Here is a 25,794-nt window from a genome sequence, read left to right on the forward strand (position 1 = left end):
ACGTCTATTGCGTGTGTGTGTGTGTGCATAATACCTATGGATTCGACGGTATATCCTTTGTTGCATTTCTACATACATTATTCATATGCGACCACGTACACGTATGTACGTTGGTATTGTTCACCATTTTATTGACGTTTCGAAAAAGTTTTTGTTACGATCTGTACTATTTCTTTTTTTAGGTTCGCGATATTACATTTCCGAGTGAATGATTAAATATATTCGGTGGAGTAGACAATATTACATTTTTATATGCAGAATGTTTTAGTTTTGTCAGAATAATGACAATTGCAAATATCAGTGAAAATTGTGATGTTTGTCTCTGAATGTGTGTTATAAAAAATGTATTTATAATATTTATTTTTTGCTCTAGAATTTTTATTTTTTAAGAATATAAATGTTTTAGAAAACAAAGCATTTAACATTGAGTTGCTTATTCTAGTAGTTTTTAGTTTTAAAACCATTTGCAATCGAGAAATCTTAGTCATTTTTATTGGACATAGGCTTAATCGTAAATATGGCATCCCTTTTTTTATTTAAGTCTATCTTTTTACCAGTAGTTTAAAATACACCAAACTCTTTATTTAGAGCTTCTTATTTATGATCACTATCAGAACAATTATTAATTAAAAAAATATTATGGATAAATTGAGTTTCTCTGCAAGAAATTTAATTTTTTTATTCGCATTATATCTTTAGTATTTTTTTTATTTTGCCTTCTACTTCTGAATGAATTAGTACACCAGAATTTTAATAGTAATATTTTTTTTTTTATATGATCTTATGTTTAATTAAAAAAAAAACACCGATCTTATATCGCTTGTTATGCTTTGCAAATTTATAAAAATAATTTTAACGCTCCTTTCAAAGTAACATTGATAAATCTTATTTTTTTAAATATTCGATATTATTCGGTTAATAAAATTGTTTTGACGTTTGTTCATAAAAAAAAATACTTTTTTCTGCAAACTTCACAATCAATTTATTAAATTAAATAATTTACTACAGTGTTCATAGTTTTCTCATCTATCTTATAAGCTCATTTATAGCATTAAAAAAAATATTTGGTCATTGATATTTTTTTACCTACCCTTTTTTATTATTATCCAAAATAATTTTAATGCCTTAAATAAATAACAATCAAAATGTGCAAGGTCTATAGTGAAGTGAATCTCAATTACATTTTTTTAATGGTGAAAAACTAACACTTTCTATAAACCTTTTAATTTTTATAATTGATATCAATAACAAGCGTTTGAGTGCGTTTAAAAAAACAGTAACTTTGCAATCTTTCAGCTTTAGAGCTGATTAATGAAGTTTTTCTTGGGTTTATGTCATATTGTTAAGAACAAGCATTTTTTTATCTTTAGTTACTAATCGATGCAAAAAGAACATATTTTTTTAAATATTTAATTTCAGTAAAAATATATCGAAATAAATTTTCACCAGTAGAAATACATTTTTACCAGTGAAAATATAAATTAACTGGCAGGTGCTAGTACAATTATATGATTTCAACCTTTCTATATGTAGTATTATATATATTTACATATTAATCACTATTTATTTACATCTGATGTATAAATGTTACAGTAAATGTGTATTTTTTAATAAAGTTATATTTTCACTAGTCAAGTCCAAATACATTTTCATCAGTAGATATATATTTCTACTAGCGAAAATATAATTTAACTGATAGGCGCTAATATGCTGCTCAATTTGACAGATGTGAAACGTCTATTTGCTGTTCAAACCCAAACCTAACCTAATGAAAGTTCTGAAATGAATTATAGTTTTAAAACTTTCATCAAGTCCAAAATACAAACTTAGCCAATTCATAGCTTAGGGGAAAATAAGTGGAAGAATAAGTACATTGCATCTCAAATATTACTCCATAGTTTGTCTGCATTTCGATATTACACTATGTTTTAGAAATATGACAGCTATCCTTTCAGATATTACTATGGACTTCTAATATAAAAGGGCTGATCAAAGATCAATGATCTACTTATATTCAAACTGAATTTTGGTCAATGAGAGAGTGAAAAAACAATTAACACATCTCAGAAGTCAAAAATTCACGTCAAAAGCAATAAAATCGTAAAATTAGCAAATAATTACAATTTTAGAACTTTTACCAAGTCCAAAATACAAATTAAACCAACCCAACTCTCAGGAAAAATTAATAAAACAGTATAGACAGACGTCGCATTCTGCATATTGTTCCATAGTTTGTCTGCAATTCGTTTTTACACTGCGATCTAAAAATATAATAGTTATTTTTACCGATATTACTATGGACTTATAATATAAGAGGGCTGATCAAAGAATATTAAAACCGAATTTTGGTCAATGGGAGAGCGCAAAAACAATTATCACTTCTCAGAAGTCAAAAATTCGCGTCAAAAGCAATAAAATCGTGTCGGCGCGGTCGCAGTGGGAACGCTCGGTAACGAGCGTTCCCACTGCGACGGCGACGGCACGATTTTATTGCTTTTGATGTGGATTTTTGACTTCTGAGAAGTGATAATTGTTTTTCGCGCTCTCCTATTGGGCAAAATTAGGTTTAGATGTGCTTATAATGAGCAAAATTATAATTGAATGAAGAGGATTTTCATAACTGCTAATCTAAATGATAAAAGCAACATAAAACTAATAAATTTTTATTTAAAAAAAAAAAAAATGTTTATGGGACTTTTTTTAAGAAAATATAATAGTGCATTCAAATATAGCCCCTAAATAAATTAAAATATATAATTCTTTTCAATCAAAAATATAAATTAATAAATACTATTTTTTTCTGACTTCGGCCTATTTTTAAATACGCAATTTTACATATGTATTTAAAAGAATAAAGTAAATTTTGCAATCTTTGGATTATAATTCTGTATTTCGCAGTTTTAAATAAAATAATGGCAATAATAATTAAACCAAAAATATACTTAATTCGTTAGTGTATAATAAAAAATTGAAGTTACAACTGCAGCTATGTAGTAAAATTTAATTATTGTGGCACTTTAAAGCATGTCAAAAACTTTTTTGAGAAACGAATAAATACGTATCATAAACATCCCATTGTCATAGATTTTCTAAGCAAATACAAAAAATTCTCGTCTGATCATCGAAAAATCCGAGATTGCATATATATTGATCATCCTGGGATGTTAATAGGTAGCATTTCATTAAGTTTTTACTGGTTCTCTACCCACGTAGTAGCATTAAAAATAGAATCGCATAAATATTTAGCAGCACTTTTGCAGTGTCGTTATCCTAGGTGTAATTTCCACTTCTGCCGCTTTGCATACACGCCGCATGTTATGCAATTAAGCGAAATGAGGAGCTGAAAGCGGCTTATGGTATGTGTGACACAAACACACATATACCTAAGTATATACTAGGTATATACCATTTACGATCCGATAACGTGCCTTAACGGCAGTCGTCGAACCGCGTTTTACATGAAGCATTGTCACGCAATCGTTTGGAAAGGTGAGAAAGTAATTAAAGTTAAATGTTTTCTTAAATCACTGACGGTAATATTTAATTATTATGCTACTGCTTGCTCAAGTCGATAATTTCATTAAGTTGTTATGCGTGGGTGTTTTTTTTTATGTTTAATTTTTATGAAAGGATTGAAAATTTTGTGTAGGAGGCGCGCTCCCATAGGAGACACTACATTTTCCGCCGTGTAACAAAAGGGTCAAAATGTAAAAAAAAATTAGTCCCCACATCCCAATGGCGGAGCGACGAGGTCACAAGTAGTATTCAAAAAATTCAATTTAGCGACACGTCAAGTGGCAAGCGAGTGAAATTAACGTTTTAATTAATGCTAGTACATTATTGTATTAATTATTATATGTGCAAAATCATACTGCAATTTTTATATTAAAAGGCATACATGTGTCTTCTTAATTTAATTTATTCTGCTACTGAGCATTCAAAATAAACCTTGGTTGTGTCATCAAAAAAATAATGCAAAAGCATATTTAACGATGTTGTTAGACTTCAATATTTGCATTTCATAAAAGCAAGAAAGAAACGTATATTTCTTGAATAATGTTGATAGAGGAAGATACGCGTGCTGTAAATGTACACAAGTTGAATTGTGAAAAGATTCAACTTTCAGCCCCGGGACAGAGATATTCGGAATTAGGTCGCCGCCTGAAACGAACCGTAAAGGTTTCACGGATCGTCAGCGATATCCAAAGTGTGTTTCGATCATTGTCGGTAATAAATAGTATTAATTGCGACTTGGCCAGTATCCATACGGCCTTATAAAACGTACGAAACGAGGTCCGTTTTATGACATTTTTGGCTTAGGACCTCGTAAAAATTCAATAGTGATAGTGATCCTTCTTAGTACTAGTTAATGCGAATAATTATGTTTTATGTATTTTTCAAAGGACCGTATTGACTGACCTATTTTGTATAATCAAATGCATCATTATGGCATTGTTGGGTCAACAATGGAAATATCAATAGCATGTATAGATTTTTACGATTATATTTGGGAATCCTTATCATATAATAAATAAATTTGTTCACGTAAAAATAATCAAAATATATAACGTACTAATTTCATAACTTTATGGCCCTAATTAAGCTAAGAATTGGGGTATTTTAATTATTATTTTTTATTACATTTATATAGAAGTCCCAAAACCATAAATGAATACCAAAAAAAATAACCTATTTCATTCTAATTAACATCTTAAATTTGTATACATTTATATCTATCGTTCGGATAATAATTACTTTATAGTACTATTATTTTTAGATTAATTTTTGGAGATTTTAACTTGCATTAAAAAATTAGTCACAAACCCCAAATTTTATTTAGAGCAAAGAAACACCCACTTTATTATGACACACAGTTATCATCCAACAGGCTACTTTTAAATGTTCTCCCAAAATTACTTTGTATTCGAAAAACGTCATTAGCGTAAAAATGCCTATTTAATTTTGTCGTAAATCTTTTTTTTTTAAATATTTTATATAGGTGAATTATACCAAACTTTTTTTCCTGCGTTTTATGATTAAAAATCTATTGCTTACTTTTTAGTAAGTTTTTAGGATAATAGAAAAAAATACCATATAAAAATCACGCTTAGAAAATAATCAATGTTAATCTTGTTTTGTACATTTTAGAATATTTGATCTTATTGATTAATGAAGATTTTTGCTACTCCATTATTTTTATTTATTAGTATTTTTTTAGTAAAACTTTTAAGAAATTAGTAAGTGTTATAGAATAAAAATCACGAAAATAGAATAATCAGATAAGAATTAATATTGGGCTTCGTGTTTCGTACATTTTAGAATATATTTTGTTGATTAGATTATGATTTTACTTACACAAAAATCTCACCTTAATTATAATATATATAAAAAAATCTATCCCTTTTGGCACAAGTTTATATTTATACTATATTTTATAATTGTTAAGTCAAATATATTCATTAGTGTTATTGACTACTAAAGATTTTTGGTACCTAATTATTTTTATTTATTGGTATATTTTTAGTGAAACTTTTAAGAAACTGGAAAGTTTTATCAAATAAAAATCATAGTAATATAATAATCAGATAAACGTTATGCTTAGATAAAAATCAATGTTGTACATTTTAGAATATATTTTGTAGGTTATATTATGATTTTACTTAAACAAATAAGTCCCAAAAATCTCACTTTAAATTTAACTTTAGTAAACAAGATTTTTGGCCAATGAAATTTGGTAGTAAATTGTCACTGTACTTTATAATTATAATCTACTTGAGAACCAGCTTTTTTTGTTAGAAACTCACAACTCATTATTTAAATAAACCTATTTTTAGTTATTGTAAATAGCAATAAAAATATCTCTTTTGACACGTTTTATTGAGTCAAAAATCTTCATTAGCCAAAAAGTATCTAATACATAATTTCATTATATTCTATATTTTAAATTTGTTAGTGAATTATCCCTACTTTAAACTGTTATAATTTTGCGATTGACGATTGAAACTTTTTTTTTTTATTTTAATTGACACCTAATTATTTAATTACAATATTACTATTTTTTTAAGAATTAAGATTTGAATAAAAAAACAATTGAGATTCAGTGTCGCGCGTCGTGTTTCGTACATCTTAGAATATTTTTATTAGATTAGATTCGGAATTTATTTATATAGATAAAGTCCCAAAAACATAATTTTAATTATTATATATATAGCAAAAAATAACCCAAGTTTACATTTTAATACCATATTTTATATTTGTTGAATCAAAAATCTTCCTTTGCGAAAAACTACCTACTTCATAATTTAATGTATTATATTATATTGCTAGAATATTGCCATTAGATTAGATTAGGTTTTAGAAATAAGTCTTAAAACCTACTTCATTTTGCACAAGTTCATATGTTAATACAGCGGGCTACTTTTAACTGCCCAGTAATGATTAATAATATTGTAAAAATCTTCATTATCAAAAATGTATCTATATATTTTGATAATCATTGAATACAAATGCTTTTTATAGCATATAAAATATTATATTTTTAATTCGTTGCACTTTTGCGCTCATTTCTAGTCAATAGAAATGAGTACAAAAATCTACTGTGTTTTACTAATAATTTAACAATGTAAAGTGCAAGATATAAAAATGCATTTTACTTTTTCACACTTTGAATTCATTATTATTTATATATAATGCGAAAAAGTTCTTATGTTGAGAAAATCTGTTTATATTGTCATTTTTCAATGTTTTAAATTGGTCAAATAATTCTAAATATAAGCCACAAATCCTGAATTTATTATTATAATGCGAAAAAGGTCTCACTTCGTTTTTATAATCAGTTAATGTTTTTGTGTACGGAAATACTTATTTACTTGCCACAGTGTATTTTTAATATATTATATCACTATTTATATAATATTATAATATAGTTTTGAACTATTATTGATAAGCTTTTTATATGTATGTTCTTTTGGGCTACTTTTAAATTGCGCCATTATGTAATATTTTTCCAGAGACGAACTTTTGGAGACGAAAACTCGAAAAAAACATAAATTAATATATTTATTTGATTGCAAATAAACCCCAGAATTTTTTAATTTTTATCTTATCTGCGAGTTTGGATTAATTAATCTTATAATTTAAATTCTGATCTTCTAGGATAAGTTTTTCCTAGCTTTTCTTAATCTCACTGACGATATTGTAATGAAATATGATATTTTAAATTCGCTAATAAAGAACTAAAAGTAGGTCATACATAGAATCACACATGCTGCCAAAAAATATCCAAGACAAAAAATAGTTTATTACCTTCTTCCGAATATTCTTAAATCGTTAAAATTGTATGCTTATTTTCAATTATTTTCAATCCTGATTTAATGTAGTTTGCAAATGAAAGTGAAAATGGTAAAAATACGCAATCAATAAATTGTTAAAAAAAAATAGTAACTTATAAATAATATTTAGCTCACGTACCAAAGATGCAAAATATGAAATTGGACAGGGTAACGACCCAGCACGATCTCGACACATCCAACATTGAAACTTTTCATTATTCTTTCACAGCCAACCGTAAAGCCTCTCTTATTCGGATTCGCCATGCGAAATCAAATCAAAAACGCTGAAGTCGCACAACCATAAAGCATAGAGCGAAACTTTTGATTACCCGCAAAGTTTTGCGCGGCTCGCGCGCCACGCTCCGCCACCACTGGCCAGGAGATCCGAATTTACATTTCAGCGATTCTTCATTTTAACGAACCCTATGTCGGACCGACCCCTGTTGGTGTTTTTTTTTCATGTTTTCGGGACATGCGTTTGTGTAAATTTTTAATTTTTGACCCCATGTTTTCCCCAAAGGTGTCCCAATAATTGGACCTTTCACGGAGTTTGGTGACGTCATACATGTATGTATGTATGTACAGAAAGACCTCCCGCTTTGTTGATGGAAGGGAATGTGGCACTCGAATGCTCTCTCCACCCGAGGCTGTTGTCGGTAGTTCTCGTTAAGTACACAGTACCTCTTAGAAGTTAATGTGCATGTACCCTGCGCGTAGAATTCGGAGCGACGATTAAAGATTTCGAAATTGAGCCTCGGAATTCGAGCGGTTTTAATTCGGGCCACGATGCACAACCGTAAGCTAATTGCTGGATAAATGGTCACTCCTTTTGTAGAAGTGTTCATTCTTGATTGTATTCATTATAAGACTGACAATTGTTTGAAACTTTGCACAAACGGCTGTATTTAGTAATACAATGGTTTCGCACTTGTGAAAATAATCTTATTTGACGTAGTATTATCGTACGGGTTACTTTTGTTTTGGTATACTTTGTCGTTGAATGACACTTGAGGTAAATCCTGAAAACTTTTAAAGACAAAATTTATAAAGCGAGAAAGTACCTACAATGTTTTGTTAACACAAATCATACTGTTATCTTGTGAATTAATTTTAAGCACATTACATATTTAAAACTATTTTAATTACACTAAATATGTTCCTAAACTGTAACATTAACTCAATCTAATGCATCTATGATTATTTTACTAAATTTAAAAATTGCTTATCTTACATAATTTATTACTATTATTTACTTTTTTTAATTTTCAATTTATGATGTTATATATTAATAAAGAAATTTTAAGTGCACCATCAAATTTTGAATTATTTTAGTGACGCTAGATGTGTCAAAATCTGTTTGTCACAAGAACTCCTCCCAAACTATAAACGGTAGCGATGTGACATTTGCATATGTCATTCTAGCTGTCATTTCTAAGTGAACTGTGATATATTCAACTTTCTACTTTTATATATAATACTATGAAATTTAGCTTCCATTTTGCAAAAAAGTATATAGCCAGCGGGTTAGGTGTAAAAATATATATTATATATTTAGTCAAGATCGAATTTACGTTAAACCGTAAATATTTCCAGTGAGTATTTATTTGTAATCTTTGATAAAGAAATACATATAGCTAATCTTTGGCTGAGGAAAGGAAATGTATGCAGTTGTATACTTGCCAAAACGCCGTTACTGCTCGAATAAATGCTTCTGACCAATTGACTGTTATAGATTGAAGAAGAGTGACGCTTTATAATTCGAGTAAAATACGTTTCTATTGTTCAGATTAAGGTAGTGAAAAATATCTCTAAGGAAATGTGCGAAATCCAGAGTGAAGCAAGTGAGCGGGGGTTGCTTCATACATTCCGGAATGGAGGGTATCAATTTTATCGACGGTTGATTATAAAATTGTCTTGGATTTTTTGTCATACTTTTGAGGCAATATGTTTTAAAATTTAATAATGAATTTCACTAGCATATTTCTGAAGTTTGTCTTATTTTTTTGTTCTAGTGATCTTGCTGCTGTCGACGTGTCTCTGCAGCGAAGATCAGCGTGACACACGGGAAGGAGAAAACGTGACATTGAAATGTCGATTCAAGCCACCGCCTTCGCCAGAAAGCCTCACCTACTACTGGGTGCGGAACAACCCGACAATGCACGACAACGTTGCCATCGGGAATATTCCGCTGGCCACCAACTATTCGTAAGTTCAATTAAATTACTTTATACGCTGAGAATGCGGCAACGTAGTATACTTAATGATGTGGGTACTAGGAAGTTAATCCATTGCTGCAGCACGACGTGGGTGTGCTGCATGTAAATAACCATAAAGGAATGTAATTATTAAATTAGCAATCTATAAATTTGTGCGAATTTTGATACATTTTAAAACAGGGCTTAGAGCTCAAAATAGAGTCGAGGCCTTGAATATTGAATTATCATACAATATATTATCCCTTTCTTGTAATTCACTCTCAATATCTATTAATATAATATACAAATATTCTGAAGTTGTTTATGTAAAGGAAGCAAAAAGATACTATTGTATATTTTTTCCACGAAGGTCAGCTTTTAAGTCGGGGACAAAAAATAGTCTATAGGCCGTTAACCTTACGCGTTCTTCTATTTGAGGTGAAACGTCCCTTAAAATGTGAACCATTCAATCTTAATCAACAAGTTGTTGAATTTTATTTTAAATGATTCGTTGAGTAAACTCAAAGGAGTGCCACAAGAATTAAATTGTTACCCGTTGATATTATTTTTGAGCTTTTAACTATACGCGATTAAAAAATATTCATAAGATCCCATTTTAACCCTCACGTTTAACAAGGCATTGAAAATCCTCTGGATAATAAAATTTGTCAGCGAGTAAATTTAAACAATATTCGAGGGAAGTTGTGTTCTATTTATGCTAGATTTATTATACCTTCCCACCAGTTATATAACTAAATTTCGCTTGTGTTAAACTAAAACAATTGTTATTTCAAATTTGTATTTAGTTGACTGACGTGAAGTCAAAGCCTTAGTGAAAGGCCGTTTTATATATAACAAAACGTCCAAACATTATTAACCCAGACACAAAATTTGTATGTTACCTCGCTCAAAAAAACTGTCATCGTGCAAATTAATAATTCCGCATAGTCGCTCTGATTGTTGTTTAAACGCGTGCTGCGTGTGAAACTTTGCCTTAACGTATTTGATTGGCATGTTTGTCTCTCGGACCCTTTGTGTCGCGAGAGGACCTTTCGGGGGCCCCCGTGGCACAAAGGGCCCGTCCGTCAGTACTCAGAAACGACTGTTTTATATAGCGCGTCCACTTTTATTTTTTTATTATATTAATCAACTTGGTGCTGAGCCAAAACGTCAATTTACCTGCAGAGCTTTATTTATTATACGTATACTAGGGTAGTCATTATTTAAAAAAAATTAAAACGCCCACTATAATTAAGGGGTAATGTAAAATTTACATTATATTAGATTTTTTTACTCGTATGTCTTTGTTCTTAGATCAATATTTCTGATACTATGATGTGTAGTGCCAAGTAAAATGCAATTTTTAAAGTATACATATATTGAAACAAATAATTATGGTGGCTCTCTACCTTGCAAGCCCTCTTTGGGCCTAGTTTTTCTGGTGCAGCTCTAGGAGTTTCAGCCTCAGGAATGATAAAAAGAGAGGAGCGATCGGCCAAGGGCGAAGCTCAGACGGCGGGCCCAACTCTTAATTCCTATCTTAACCACTTCACTAAATTACCAGGACTCTCCAGGGACTCGCAACTAAAATCGACAATGCCCCATAGAAATTTAAAAAAGTGCTTCATTGAATAAACGCGAAGCCACGAATACAAAAAAATGTAACCTAACTAAAATTCTGCGAGGCAAGATCTAGAAAATGTGACAACTGATAGACAATCGATTTTGTGCAACTCATCAGCATATAATACTGTTTGAAATGGTCTAATTCTCAAAACTTACGTTAATTTACTGTGACCAAAATGATCATCCATCAAGAAGGAATCAAGATAGTATCATAAAAGATATGTCACACGCAAAAGCCTGCGTTACGACCAGAAAAAACGCATAAATCGCAAGGGTTCTTATTGTAAATATTTTCTGCAATTGAGAGAATATTTCTTAGTTGCGAAAAGGTCATGGATATAACAAATCACCGGTTCCAAAATATTCCCGTTGCAATACAATACGACCTTGGACAATGCACATCAAGCGAATGTAACTTTCTAAAGGCGTATACTTATTTCGTCGTTCTAAACAGCGATTGGCTGGATTAGCGCTGCATGATTATGATTGCTCAGTAAGCTTTGGAGCCTGGACTCTGATGAGGAGAAGGCAGTCATAAACAGCCACTCGAAGAGACCAGCAGACGTCCACCGCCCGCGGAACTTCTTTATATGAGCACCACCGTAGCAAAGAGGGATCACCTCCCACGGACATCATTTCTGCGCCAACTTCTCCATCGCCGCTCGGAGAAAACATCTCGCCATTTTTTGTCTGTCTCGCTGGCTACGAAGTCACACCCCTAGGATTCTCAAACCTTAAAATACATATTCTGAGTTCTTAACTGTTGCGTGTTTGTCGTTGAAGAAAAGCAAAAAGAGCGGAGTGCCCAGATTGGATCCCTGTAGTACTCCAGATTGAGAAAAATATATAATACTATATCTCACATAATAAAACCAGACCATTCGAGAAACCAAATTTGCTTGACTTCCGAAAAGCTCATGACAAATTTTGTCGAATAATTTTTGAGTCAGTATAGACTACATCGACTTAGATCGATGGATTATGTTGCTAAGTGTCGGTTATATTTTTCTGTCTGTGTGACACATGGTAGCCGCCACAATTATCAGTATAATGTAATTATTTTTATATAATTATACAAAAAGGCGATGATCGATTAAAATATATTGCGTACTATTTAATTCGTTACGCAATAACAGAATCATTTATTTTTATTTTTCACAGGAATTTATTATTGACTATTTATCTGAATTATGAAAATCTAATAATAGTAGAGTATTTAAGTTTATATTTCTTTTAAATATCTCACAATTTTATTAAGGCACTAATAACTGTGTTACAATTTAATCATTTGACAAAAAAAAATACTGTTTTTCATAAATTTCTGATCTTTACACTACTGCTCCTATTTACCTTTTTCTGAAATCGCAGTTACCTCTCAAAAGCAGTAATTTACACGACAAATTTTTATTTTTAATGAGTAGTATATTTAATCCTAGCAACAATTCCATTATTGCTCCTTTTATTGCTGCATATCTTTGAATAAAAATTGCTCTTTTACACCTACATAATTTGATACAAAATTGATCTAGGCATATAAATAATTTAATAATTGTGTGACGTTGCCACTTTTATTGTTGGAATGCAGACAAATTAAACTCAGCGATGACACGAAGCTCATATCTTCACACACATCTAAGAAGCGCTTTCTACTCATCTCGTCAATAACCGCAAGCTCATTCATTAACCATATAAGCTCTCAACGCGAATTAACACGCAATGCGAAGAAAAAGAAAATGAAGTGTCACCATAATTCGTCTGACCCGTCCGTCGAAAAAAAAAGTTATAATTGGACCACGTCGTCGGAATTCATGGTGAGCGACACGAAAAGACACCCCCGTAAAGTGTATATTTATCAAGATTTACCTAATTACTTTCGTGTTTGTCATCAATTATGAAACGCGACAGCATTAAGGGCGCTTTCCATCAAGGTGCTATATATTATATATAAAGAAAATCCACCCCCAATGGCGATCCAGGCAGCAAACAAACAAGCTCAGATGGAGCGTTTTTTATTATTATTGACAACACTCCTACCACTTCCATATATTATTGTTATTTGACCGTCATCAAAAACAAATTAAGCGCGTTCGAGTATAAAGGATGATTTATGTCCTGGGAGAAAGAGAGTTTCTTCTCTTCAGGATTTTTCGCGCGGATGTATATTATACAATACACAAAGTATGTGTATACTTATGTAATGTAATATGATATAAGCATGACAGTGGTGGCGAAACTCGGTCGGGATGCAAATATTTGCGCTCTGCAAAACGTGACTGAAAATCGTATCTATCATGGTGTGCCAAAATGTGCGGGTTATAATCGATATGCTCAAATATTTGCGGTTCAATTCTGTGTGTAGCGCGTGTACTAGCATGGGTCGATATCAGTAACTTTGCTAATGCAATAAATGTATTATATGACATTAAAAAAATAGACATTTAAGAGCGCTTATTATATCAAAAATGACCAAAAAAGTTTAGGAATATCTTATTGAATTCTGTGAAAATTGTGACGCTTTGAAGATTTTCACGTACTGCGGTGCCTCGCAACAGTGTGACGCCGACAATTAGTTAATATAATTTAATGATATTTACTAATTTTATTGCATACATATTTAAAGTTCTTCTTTTTTATTAAATATGAATTTGCGTTTTCCTCACGATCTCAAATAAATTTATTTTAGTACTCTATTTAATTATAAATATATTTTATATATAATTATATTTTTAAAATATATGTATCTTAAGAATATGTATTATACAAGTAGTGCTAAAAAATATTTTATAATAAAATTTCTGCACCTTCTATATTTTCCCAACAGTTTTATTTTATATTAAAAAAATAATATAAAATTGTATCAATTTTAATTGTCAGTTATGACATTCAAACTTCATATAAAACCCATTTAGTTTCTTTCTCAATGCCTTTTGTAATAATTAAAAATCAACATTTAATCGAACATTATAAAAACTTTACAGCAAAAACATTAAACACTAAAAAAAAAGCTCACCATAAATGTAAATTAAATAAAAGTTTAATCAAAATATATTATAAAAAAATATAAACTAATTCAATTTTTATACATGTAGGAAATCGCAGTGTTTACGACTTTTATTAAAAATATAGCTATATACTATATGTATTATAGTACAAATTTCGCGTGCGAAATATAAAATAAGTTGAGCCTAATACACCAAGATCTGCTTCGTCCGATTGTGTTTGGTGATTAATGGGTTAAACAAAGCGGCAATATAATAAATTATATTGCCTCGGACCAAAACGTAAGCGAGTACAAGTTTTGACGCAAACACGAAAATTGTTTAATTGGGCGAGCTTTCGCGTGAGCTTAAAGCTTCGATATGTCTCCCGGCGAGTGAGCACGAATTCGTATATATATACATATATAAACTAATAACAATAATCTTGATATTTATTATGTGTCATAGCCTACGAAACTTTCAGACTTATAATAATTGCTTTTTGTATACGGCACAAAAAATAGTTTCAAAAGTATTTGCTCTAAATATAATATAGATGTTTTTAGTCTTTACTTTAAAAGTATTTACGCATATTTTTTTTTATTTTCCGTAAAATATAATTGAATATCTTAATTTTTCTCTCCTTGACATATATCTTGAAATTGATTTTAATAATTAATTTGATTTTTTTATTTAATTGAAACGAATATATGTTCTTTTTTATTAAAATGAATGGCATAACTATTGTTATTATTAAGTTTCATGTCTACTACATTATTTTATAATATTTTATGGTGAAGAAGAGTACAGTTTTTTTACACGCCATGTCATAATGAAATATGTCAAGTTGGACATTTTTTTATTTAAATTATAATACGAAAATTAATAGTCGAGTAAAATAATAATTATTATAAGTTTGTCATTTAATTAGGATCTTATTATAGTTAGGCATCGATGTAACAATTATCCCCTGCGAACTAAAACCGCAAGGGTCTTAGTAATATTCGAAACCTCCTCACCATATTTCATCGGAATATTTGACCTCTCGGGCCGCAAGTTGGCCGAAACTTTGAATACCCCGCGTGTAAGTCTCGAAGCGTAACACTGCCGAGAGAAAGCCCCAAGTTTTTGCCCCGAAACCTGGATCTATTATTATTATTTTTTATCAAAAGCGACATTTTCAACCGCTGCTGGCAAAGAAATCGATTCTCTATAATACCCCGCGACATAAAGAAACGTCGCGTGACTTTAATCTTTTTTTATATATGTCATTCGTAGTACATAAATTGGAACGGCAATTCTCGGTCTTTTCTCATATCCGGAATAACAGGATTCATATCCGAAAAAAATCTTTATATGTCCTCCCCCCTTTAATATATACGTGTGTATAAATGTAATATATTATACAGTGACGATTTTTTTATGATTGCCAAAGGGGATAATCGTGTTCGGATCTAGACCTAAGTCATTTATCATTTGTCATCTGATTATATTATTTTATGATAAAGACGATTATCGTATTTTTTTATTGACAATTTATAAAAAGCTCTTTTGTAAATAATTTTTTTGATCCTTGACATCAAATCAATTTCACTAAAAAATATGTATCTAACGCAATTTGAAATTCATTAAAATTGATTAATAGCGTTTAAAATATCGTAAATTAGGAGCTTAAAGTCCTATAAAACATAGTTTCGCCCCTCAAATCGCTCTCGTTGTAAAACTGCGCCCCCTCGAACGCCCGCTAAATTTACAACATATAATTTTCTTAATACGCACATGACTATTCTCACCTCTTACCGAGCGATAATATCCACTCCTGTGGAAACACCCCATTATCATACACAACCACCGTAACGCACACTAAACTACTTTCACCCCATTAACCATTTACGACCCGCGGGAGTTTCTGGCGCTGGCGAATGGTTTGGGGTCTAAATGGGCGGACCCCAAAAAAAGCTGCACGCGAATATGACGAGGGATGACGTATTTATTGTTTTCGATCCTCGAGGAGGATCTTCCCTCGGACAGACGATAAAAGTTTATAGTCAACCTCGAAAGTACTTTTATTCGACCATCATAAAGACCCTGGATTGTTTAATTTGTAAACTTTCGCCAAAGTTAGCAGACTGTATACTTTTGATGTATATGTATAAAAATAACTAATGAATGTTGTTACAATAAAACCAAAGTTACTTTGATTATTTAATTAAATTAGAGTGCAAAAACGATTTTATAGACATGTAAATGCCGCATAATCGCTGGAGAGTAGATATGCAAATTTACCCACGGCACAATAACGACATTGTCAACACACCTGTGTGTTTGTACGCTGTTTATGGGCATTATATTATATAATATTTACAGCTATTGTATCGTTAATTGAAAATAATTAAAGTATTATTACGTTTTAATTAATTATAAATGGTTTTATAACTAAATTAGTTAATGATTTAATGGGAAAGTTAACTCTTAAACTATACATATAATAAGTTCGTGTAATGTAAAGTAATATTATGTCCAAAATTGTAACAAATCAAAACGAATTAATAATATGTGCTATATTTATAAATTATATTATAGTTTATTAATTCTAGAGTACGCTTGGGATAAGAATGCCAATTTGTTATTGTGTGCGTGTACATGTATATGAGAGGGAGAAGCGATGTAGCGTGTACTTCGTTGTCTCGCGTTCTCTTTTAAGGACAGTCGCTGATTCGTCAACGCTGGTATTCGTCATTAAAGTGCAGTGTGGCACAGAACTTCGATCTTATCTAGTGATTTATTTTAAATAATTTTGTGTTGATATTGGTTTAACCCAGATATGCCCACTGTCCCATGGGTAGGTCACTAAACTCGTGCCACTGTTTTTTTATTTACAAATGAAATTTTAAGAGAATATAATTTCTTGGGCATATCTGGGTTAATTGATATCAAGGCTTTAAATATACACTGTAAGTTATTCGTTCTCTTACCCGTGGATTAAAATATTTTAATTATTTTTCCATTAATCCGTACGTTGTTGGTTTTTTTACACTATTCTCTGTAAGGCTTAAAAAAGTTATTCTTATCGTTGCGCCAATGATATTTTTTTAATTTATTCTATGGATTCTAATAATTTAATAGAGTCGTCGAGCCATTAAACAATCTGCTAATAATTTATTTCCCCGTTTTATATCTTTTTTCTTTTGAAGAATAGCTAAGGACTTCATTATTTTTTTGACTAGTGAAAGATTTTGAATTTTGCAAATATTTAATTAATGACATCAATGTCTGGTTTCTTCGATTATATAATATATTTTTAATTGTCCGTTAAAATTTTCAACTTAGCTCAGATGTATGTATGTTAAATAAACATATATTTTCTTTTAAAATAAAAAAATTAAATATTCTGAGCGAAATAGTTTTGAGCCACACAGTTCACGCACACAATAACAAACCGGAATCCTTATCCCGAGCGCAATCTACTTAAATAAATGATTAGTACTAGTATATTTAACATCATAATAAAATCTATTGAGTAAATAATAATAATAATAATAGGTACAAGTGTGCATTAAAAAATATTTAGCATTAAATAAACATCTATTTATGCGTAGAACTAAATACAAACATCAATAATAATAGTAATAAATAGAAATCAAATCCCTTTCCCCCCCTCTAGGCGGGCCTGATCTTTCATATAAGTTAATGACTAATTATTTATTTATTTATTATTTATTATTTTAATAATTTATTTAGCTTAATAGCTAATCTTTACATCTAACAAATTTAGTAAACTTATATAAATATATATAAAAAATACATAACAGAAAGAAAAAATTAAAATATACAAAAATAAAGTCTTAATATTATAATTTATTTCTATATGTACGAAGGTGTTTTTTTATTCCATTTATGAAACCCGTTATATTTTTGCTGTTTCGGATTTCTCTTGGAAGACTATTATATAAATCAAAACCTCCGTACATAATTCCCCTAGCCGTACTCGTTTTCTTATACTTAATTATCTTTAAATTTTCTCTATTTCTAGTATTATATTTATGTACATCTTTATTTCTTATTAAATACTTATTAAAATATTCTGGTAACATATTATTTTCTAACTTATATATAAATACTAAAACATTCATACTCAATATTTCTTGAACATTCAACCATTCTAATCTATCAATCATACTTTTACAATTAGTTAATCTATTTTTATTTAAGATTACTCTCATTGCCCTATTTTGTAATTTTTGCAACATTTGTTTATCTAATTTATTTAACATATTTAATAGTGTTGCACAATAATTAAAATGGGGCAATATTATACTATTATAAATTATTTTTTTTTGTATTTATACTTAATATATTTCTTAATCTAGATAATAAACCTATTTTTCTACTAATTTTTTTTAATATGTAATTACAATGTTCTTTAAAATTTAATTTTGTATCAACAATTACTCCTAAATATTTTATATTATCCACTATTTCTATACTAGAGTTATTTATTACTATTTTGCTACTATTATCTAACACATTTTTATAATTAATAAACATACATTTAGTTTTATTCTCATTTAATTTAAGTACATTATTCTTTAACCATATTTCTAATATACTTAATTCATTATTTAAATTATTTACAATTTCTTTAATGTTATCACCTATGCAATACATTAATGTGTCATCCGCAAATAGATGAATTTTACATTTTTTCACGTTATTAACTATATCATTAATATACAAAACAAATAACAATGGTCCCAATTTAGACTCTTGTGGTACTCCATAAGACACTAATTTCTCTTCAGAATATACATTATTTATTTTAACTTTTTGTTTTCTTTTATATAAGTAATTATTAAACCATCTTAAAACTATATCACTTATACCTATACTCTCCAATTTCTTTAACATTATTTTTCTGTCTATTGTTTCGAAGGCTCTCTTGAAATCCAAGAAAACTGCTCCAATGATTTTGCTTGTATCTTTAGCCAACAGCCAATCATTTATCACTACTTGTAATGCAGTTTCAGTGGAATGCTTTTCTCTGAATCCCGATTGTTGTTCACATATTATGTTTTGAGAAGTAATAAATTCCTTAAATTGTTTGATTACTACTTCTTCTATTATTTTTTCTATACACGGTAGCATGTTGATTGGTCTCATTTCTTCAACTTTTTTACTATTTTTTATTTTAGGTATAGGTACAATAGTAGCAATCTTTAAATTTTCAGGCATTTCTCCTAAGAAGAGTGCTTTATTTATTAAATACCTAATACCTAATGTTTTTAAATTTACATTGTATCTGGGAGGTAAGAATTATTTAAAGAGATTAAGAGACATGAGAGTGGTTCATTTAGTATTATGTTAAGTAAGCTAAATATGATATTAAGGATATAAAAATTTGCTTATTATGAACCTAAGGTTACCATCCCTACCCCATAAGAGAGCCATGTCCTTATCGTTTAAATGTACAAAGTTTAAAATGCATAAATTCAACTACATTATCTCGACACACCCAAAAGCACTTCCAAGCCATCGAACATCAATGGGTTAACGTGCGTGTGTTGCGTCTTACAACTTTGACCTCGCCGAAGCCGAAGAACTCGATGGCCGTCTGAGGTTTAACGGTAAAGCCAAGAGTGCCACGATGGCGTGGCATGGGCGATGTGCCACTTTCCTGTTGCGTGGTAGCCGGCCGGGATGCCACTATTTCATAACTGATCGACGGCCGTAACGGTTGTTCGGGCCGCGACAGGTGAATCGTTTCGATTCGCCTCCGGGACAATCTTCACCAATGACAACTAACAATTACCGATTAATTACCCGCAAGAGCGTAATTGGAGTTAACTCAGAGTCAAACGGTTATACAAAAACCATCTACCGTGAATCGATTGTAGTTTGGACTGAATGAAAAAAAAATATCTAACGATCGTTAATTGCAAAGGAAAACGAGCGTGGGCTACTTTTAATCGCGCCACCGTTACTGTTGCTTTTTTCCCGGATGTCGTTAATCGATTTACTATTATTACAGTATGCGGTTCACGATTGCGTGATTGTCGTTTGACAAATTAGTGATATAAATCTGTTTCGGTTTATATTTAAACTGTGCGTTTATTATCTCGGTTAAATTTTTATACATAAATGTACAAAGTAAACTTTATAATAAAATTAAATTTCATGGGTTACTTTTAAATGATTTTAAAATGAATATTACTTCTTCTTTGAAAATATTTGTTAACCTTAACCGGACAAAAACTTTTTTATTATTGAATTCCCTGCGCTTTTTGTGCTTGCACTATACTCTCTAGAAATTGTCCGAACCGAAGTTAAAACTGTTTTGTTTTCTGCCTAGAAATATAGAAAAATATAAAAAATACATTTGAAATATTTATAATTAATTTTTAAAAGAACAAATAAAAAAATAAAAATCATGGTAAAGGATATATTATATGTATTATTTATTGATTTGATTTTATGAATGAATTCATCAAAAAAAAATTTTTTTTTTTTTTGTAATTATTCCTTTTTGCTTTTGGCAAGTCAAATTCTTGCACTACACTCTATGGAAGTTGTTCGAACCTAAGTTGAACTGAAGTTGAGTAGTAGTTGAACTTCGAGTAAGCGACCACACTGTCGCAAATTTCATATGCCGTCCGGACGGCGGCTTCTGTCACGTATAGCAGGCATATTTGCGCGTGATCGAAAAATGTACCAAATAATCGCAATTTTTAAATTGTCATATTATTAAAATTACGCTACTGATAATTATAAAAGTTTGTGTGGGCACTCACCAATACAATAACAGTGAAAACTTTTCGGTCGTAAATATTCAATTTACCCAAAATCTATGTAGGCTTTTGCTAAATGCCATAAGGCATAAAAATGATACTTCAGAATACAAACACGACATCTGTGACTATCCTGGAATTTGTCGCCATCGATTCTAAATAAGAATTCGTTATGGAGTGACATTTATATAAACCGATCTAGGAAAATACATAAGGATATTCGAAACGATTTTTTTTAACAAAATCAAGTACCACTAATTATTTTTTAATTCTTTAATTTTATATGAAAAAAAATATAATAACGATATATACTATCAAAAATATAAATAATCCTTTTTGGTGCCCTAAAATATTCAAAAATGTCAGTAAGAGTCAGTTTAAGTCCCCGATAAGCAAGGGGAATAATAACTTGAGCACGTGACCACGATGCAGCGCTCATCATGCGTGTTGACCATAGGACGCCTACGCGCATACTGAAATTAAACCGAGCTACTCGTTCTATCTCAGTTTGCGAAATACCATATCATTATCTCTCTCACTCTCGTCACTTAACACGCGAGAGAGCGAAAGGGGAAGTATCTCACCGCTCGCGCTCGAAAGAGCAGCTCCGACTTCGGTCCTTTTGCCGACAATGTTCGGAAGCGCTCGAAGCTGACCAAGTCGACTGAAACTCCCGTTCCTCCCGTAACCTCGAAAGATTTTAGAGCGGGCAGAACCGAACTCGACCGAATTAATCCTGAAGTAACCCACTATATTCTGCGTCCTTGGCCAACCTTGGTCAACTTCCAGAGAGTTTAGTGCAGGTAGTACATATTTATTTAGGGTATACCTGTATACCCGTTCCAAATGTTGGGACCATTACTTGAAAAAAATACACCCAAGAATGCAATGACTAAAGAAAGAATGTTTCGCTCTATCCTCGTAAATAGTATTTAGTTAATTATTCAGTATTTGTCACGATTTTTTTAGATTCAATTTAGACTTTCCTCGTGGCGAACAATTTTATTAAAATATGTAGTAAGTTTTTTTATTGTCTGAAGTCACATCGAATATTGTTTTTTATAATGTATCTTATAATGAAAGAGAGCTATCCAGATGGTACAATCCTATTTCTCCATCTACGTCAACAATGTGGATTAAATGAGAAGGCTCACGATTATTTTTATTAATTTTGATTTTGTGATAGGTTGAAATATTTCTGAGAATTGATTAAAGTCCTTAAATGTTTTCATCTGAATACATCTAAAATGTCAGTTCGCCCCTCTTGAATCTATAATTTAAATGGGTCATTGCTTATAGAATAAGTCAGTTTTTTCAACTCTTTAAATAAAAAAAGCAGTCTAGAATCTGCTTTCAAAAGAATTGCTTCTTTGCAACATACATAGAGTTTCTACGCTTAATTTTATTGGCGATCAAGTATAAATAATATATGAAATGGTTTTTACACTGTTAATGGCTAAATAATTTCACTATCTTTCTACGTTTTAATAATATTTTACGAATTTGATCACGTTTGCTATTTGTTTATATTTATTTCTGAAGCTATTATCGACACGTGCCGATACGCCTACAGCAGGAAGTAACCATCCGTCGATTAATTAACACTGCGATAATTAAATTTATTATATTCAATCAAATTTCGATTTAGCTTCAGATTCCGAAATACCGATATTTCGTTTTTTTAAAACTAGTATCTGAAAACCGACGTAAATATCGCATTTAAATAGAACATAACTCGGGTGCTGCTTTTCCACGAAATTTTGCAATGTTTCCCACATTTAAAAGATATACCCAATATTATTTGAAGTAAACGTTTTTTCAGTCTTTCTCTCAATCTTCTCTGTGACGCTTAAAAAAACTTTCAATCGATCCCAAGTAGTAATTAGCTGGGGCAGCAAAAGTGAATAAGCCCTAAATCTCTTTTAGTTTTAAAAAACTCATTTAAGTGTAAAACGATCAATTTTAGATCCATCGAAGACAAAGAAGCAGCTGCTTCTCTCTTCACGTCAATCCTGGTCTAGTTTACTACGAGTTTAACTAAAATATACAATGTTTACTTGAGTACATTATTGCATAATAATTATTAATAACAAAAATTTTGATTGTATTTACTAGCGGTGATCATGCATTGACATATAAAAATTGAACATGATAGAAAGATCACTTACGTAGTGGAATTATTTTAATGTAATTGAACAATTTTCATCGCTTTACGCTATTCAAAAGCCATTTAACCCTTTCAAAGCCGCTTTACTCTACCCAAACAACCAATTATCGATCAAACGCTATTATTTCTAGCCACAGCTACACCCGATCGGGTTTGTTTTTACTGCATTTTGCACGTAACACTTTATCGCATTACCAACCTGCCGCCTCGTTATTATTCTGTTTATGCTCAATATTTATGGCGGAAGGTGTCGCGAAAGGTCATCTGCGAAACCTACCTACATCCACTCCTCTCAAGTACCCGAATACCTATATATCTAAATTACCATCGGCAGACGACACGCTTCATTTGGCCGGCAATTTGGGGACCCCTCTTATTTATAGATCTCGCGAACGCATTCTGAGCACTTAGGTATAGGCGTCCATTCTTTGGAAATGTTAAACTGTACAACCTTTAGCATTTCCATAATGATCGATGATATAACCAACGCCCGCCCTACTTTGTACCTACAATGTACCTTTGATAATTGATCTGGAGTTTTCTTCTTTTATGGTTCATTTTTGCGTGCCTGAAAGGCTGTTGTTAACGAGTGCTTGATTGATTGTGTTATGGGGTGCTTTAATCAAAATTATAACAAGAAAATCTTTCTGATAATAAGCAGCAATCTTCACTCTTACTATACAAAGATACATTTTTATTTTATTCTGCTCGAAACATATGTTACTATTATTATGTATGCTTAATACCTCAAAGGAGAGACGTGTTCAAATTGAGTTACGGCTCTGAATTGCCGGAGCAATTCGACCCTTTAAGGGAGGGTATTTCGATTTTAACGCAGTACCTACGAATGACCTAATTTACACCTAAAATATTTCGGTTTCTCACGTACTACGCACGCTCGATGAAATAATGACCGTAAAACGTTCGGCGACTTTGGCCAGATGAGTTATTGCAGTTGTATAATTAAATTGGAGTGGTTCAAGTTGTAAAAAGTACATATTTTACAGCTTAATAGTGTGCTTCCGTTGAATAATGTCTAGACTCTAGTATCTAGATGCTATATAACCAGGTGAAAGCTTAGTTAAATATATATTTGCGAAACTATATTTTTAAATATATATATATACCTGAGAAAATTTGAAATTATGATAATTTTAATAGCACTCCTTTTGCTAATTTATTTATTACTAAATTAATATATATTTAGAGATGTATTGTTCTGGAAAATAGAGCCAGATGTAACCGTAGTTTCCTTTATATACACTGAAGAAGCTTAGCTAAAGGTAGGCATATTTACAATATACAGTCAGATTTTTTGCCCACTTGAATATATTCTGTGTTATTTAGATAATATATTTTTCATATACTATATGTTATATAACATTAAAAAATTTTGATGAAATCTGATATTGTTTTAATCGGATTCAAAGTATATCGCTAAATTATTTGTAACTCCTGTGACATTTATTATATCTGAATAGTACATGTTGACGATCATTGATCTATAATTGTTCAATTTAATGTTGTGATTTTTTAAAAGTAGATAAAATTATTTGTATATAGAATTGGGTTACCGCGGTCATTGTCAGACTCTTAAACTAAGACTCGCTTCCCCCTCAAACTATATGCAAAGTGTATTTTATCCCACAATGTAATAAAAGCCCATATTCTCCTCATATGTAAGAGGAGAGTTTCGCGAGGCTGAGGTCCTTTTTTTTATTTTTCATTATCGAATTTCGGCGCAAGGAATTCCCGGCACGCGGCGCCACTGGCTCATTTGCCATTCCCGGCGCTCGTCCTCGGAATTATCAACAACACTCGTTCGGCGGGACTTTTATTATAAACGGAGACGGTTTTGCGGCGGTGGGAAGTTTTCGTCGCTATGGAAATTCTAATGAAATTTTTAATGGCTTTTCGCGAGCGACGTTTAAGGGACGCCGGCGCATATCAATTGATTTCGATTTCAATTCGAGACGTGTCTTCTAGAGGCGAAAAAATAGAATAATTCACACAACGAGCGATAAGAAAATGCCGATGCTTTGTCGAGAAAAATGCGATGTATTTCTTGTTTCGGAAAAATCTGATCCGACCTCGAAGAGATCTAAAAAACAGACGGGCAATTTGCGATATGAAATTAAAGAATCGACAATACTTCTGAAAGCCTAATTGAATCGTTCTTGTGAAGAATGTATTCGAAGCGATCGAAACGATATCGACGCAAAGTCAAGACACGAAATTCAATTTGAATAAAAAATATAAGTGAAAATTAAATGATTCTGTAATAAACACATATTATGCAATGATTATTGATCTAATGAAAAAAATATGCATAATTGTCAAATTGCTTTAAAATCTATTTAAAATCTATATAATTTCAAAGTAACCCCAAAATAATAAAATAACTCTTATATAATATATTAAAATACCAGCTATAATCTGATATTATATTCTTAGCAAAAGGTGATAATAATATTATATCATTATAATACCTTTGAAACGATTTGATCTTATACATAGGATTTTTGTTTGAAACCCCCAGCGGTTGCGGTATGAAATTCACTTAGTAACTAATCCTCTCGCTGGACTAATTAAGCAAACGCTCCAAATTATGGCTCTTAATTCAAACGTAGTACTAGCCCTTGCCCGATTCAAAGGCCCCAGCCCACACCGGCACCCAGAAAGCTCTACTTTTATAACCGAGAATAAAGAATT

At 30.9% G+C, this 25,794-nt stretch overlaps 1 protein-coding gene across 2 annotated transcripts in view; it reads left to right on the forward strand.

Moving 5' to 3' along the window:
• Positions 1 to 25,794, forward strand: part of LOC148227766 (nephrin-like) — a 305,887-nt gene that overhangs the window by 232,695 nt on the left and 47,398 nt on the right. For both annotated transcript variants that reach the window (XM_088203013.1, XM_088203014.1), the window contains one exon: positions 9,344 to 9,536. In XM_088203013.1, coding sequence (XP_088059139.1) covers positions 9,344 to 9,536 — 193 coding nt within the window. The remainder of the gene's footprint in view (positions 1 to 9,343; positions 9,537 to 25,794) is intronic.

The sequence above is a fragment of the Plectrocnemia conspersa genome, unplaced genomic scaffold, assembly GCF_051122295.1.
Source record: "Plectrocnemia conspersa isolate PC_06_02 unplaced genomic scaffold, ASM5112229v1 ptg000013l, whole genome shotgun sequence".
In the NCBI taxonomy this organism is placed as follows: domain Eukaryota; kingdom Metazoa; phylum Arthropoda; class Insecta; order Trichoptera; family Polycentropodidae; genus Plectrocnemia; species Plectrocnemia conspersa.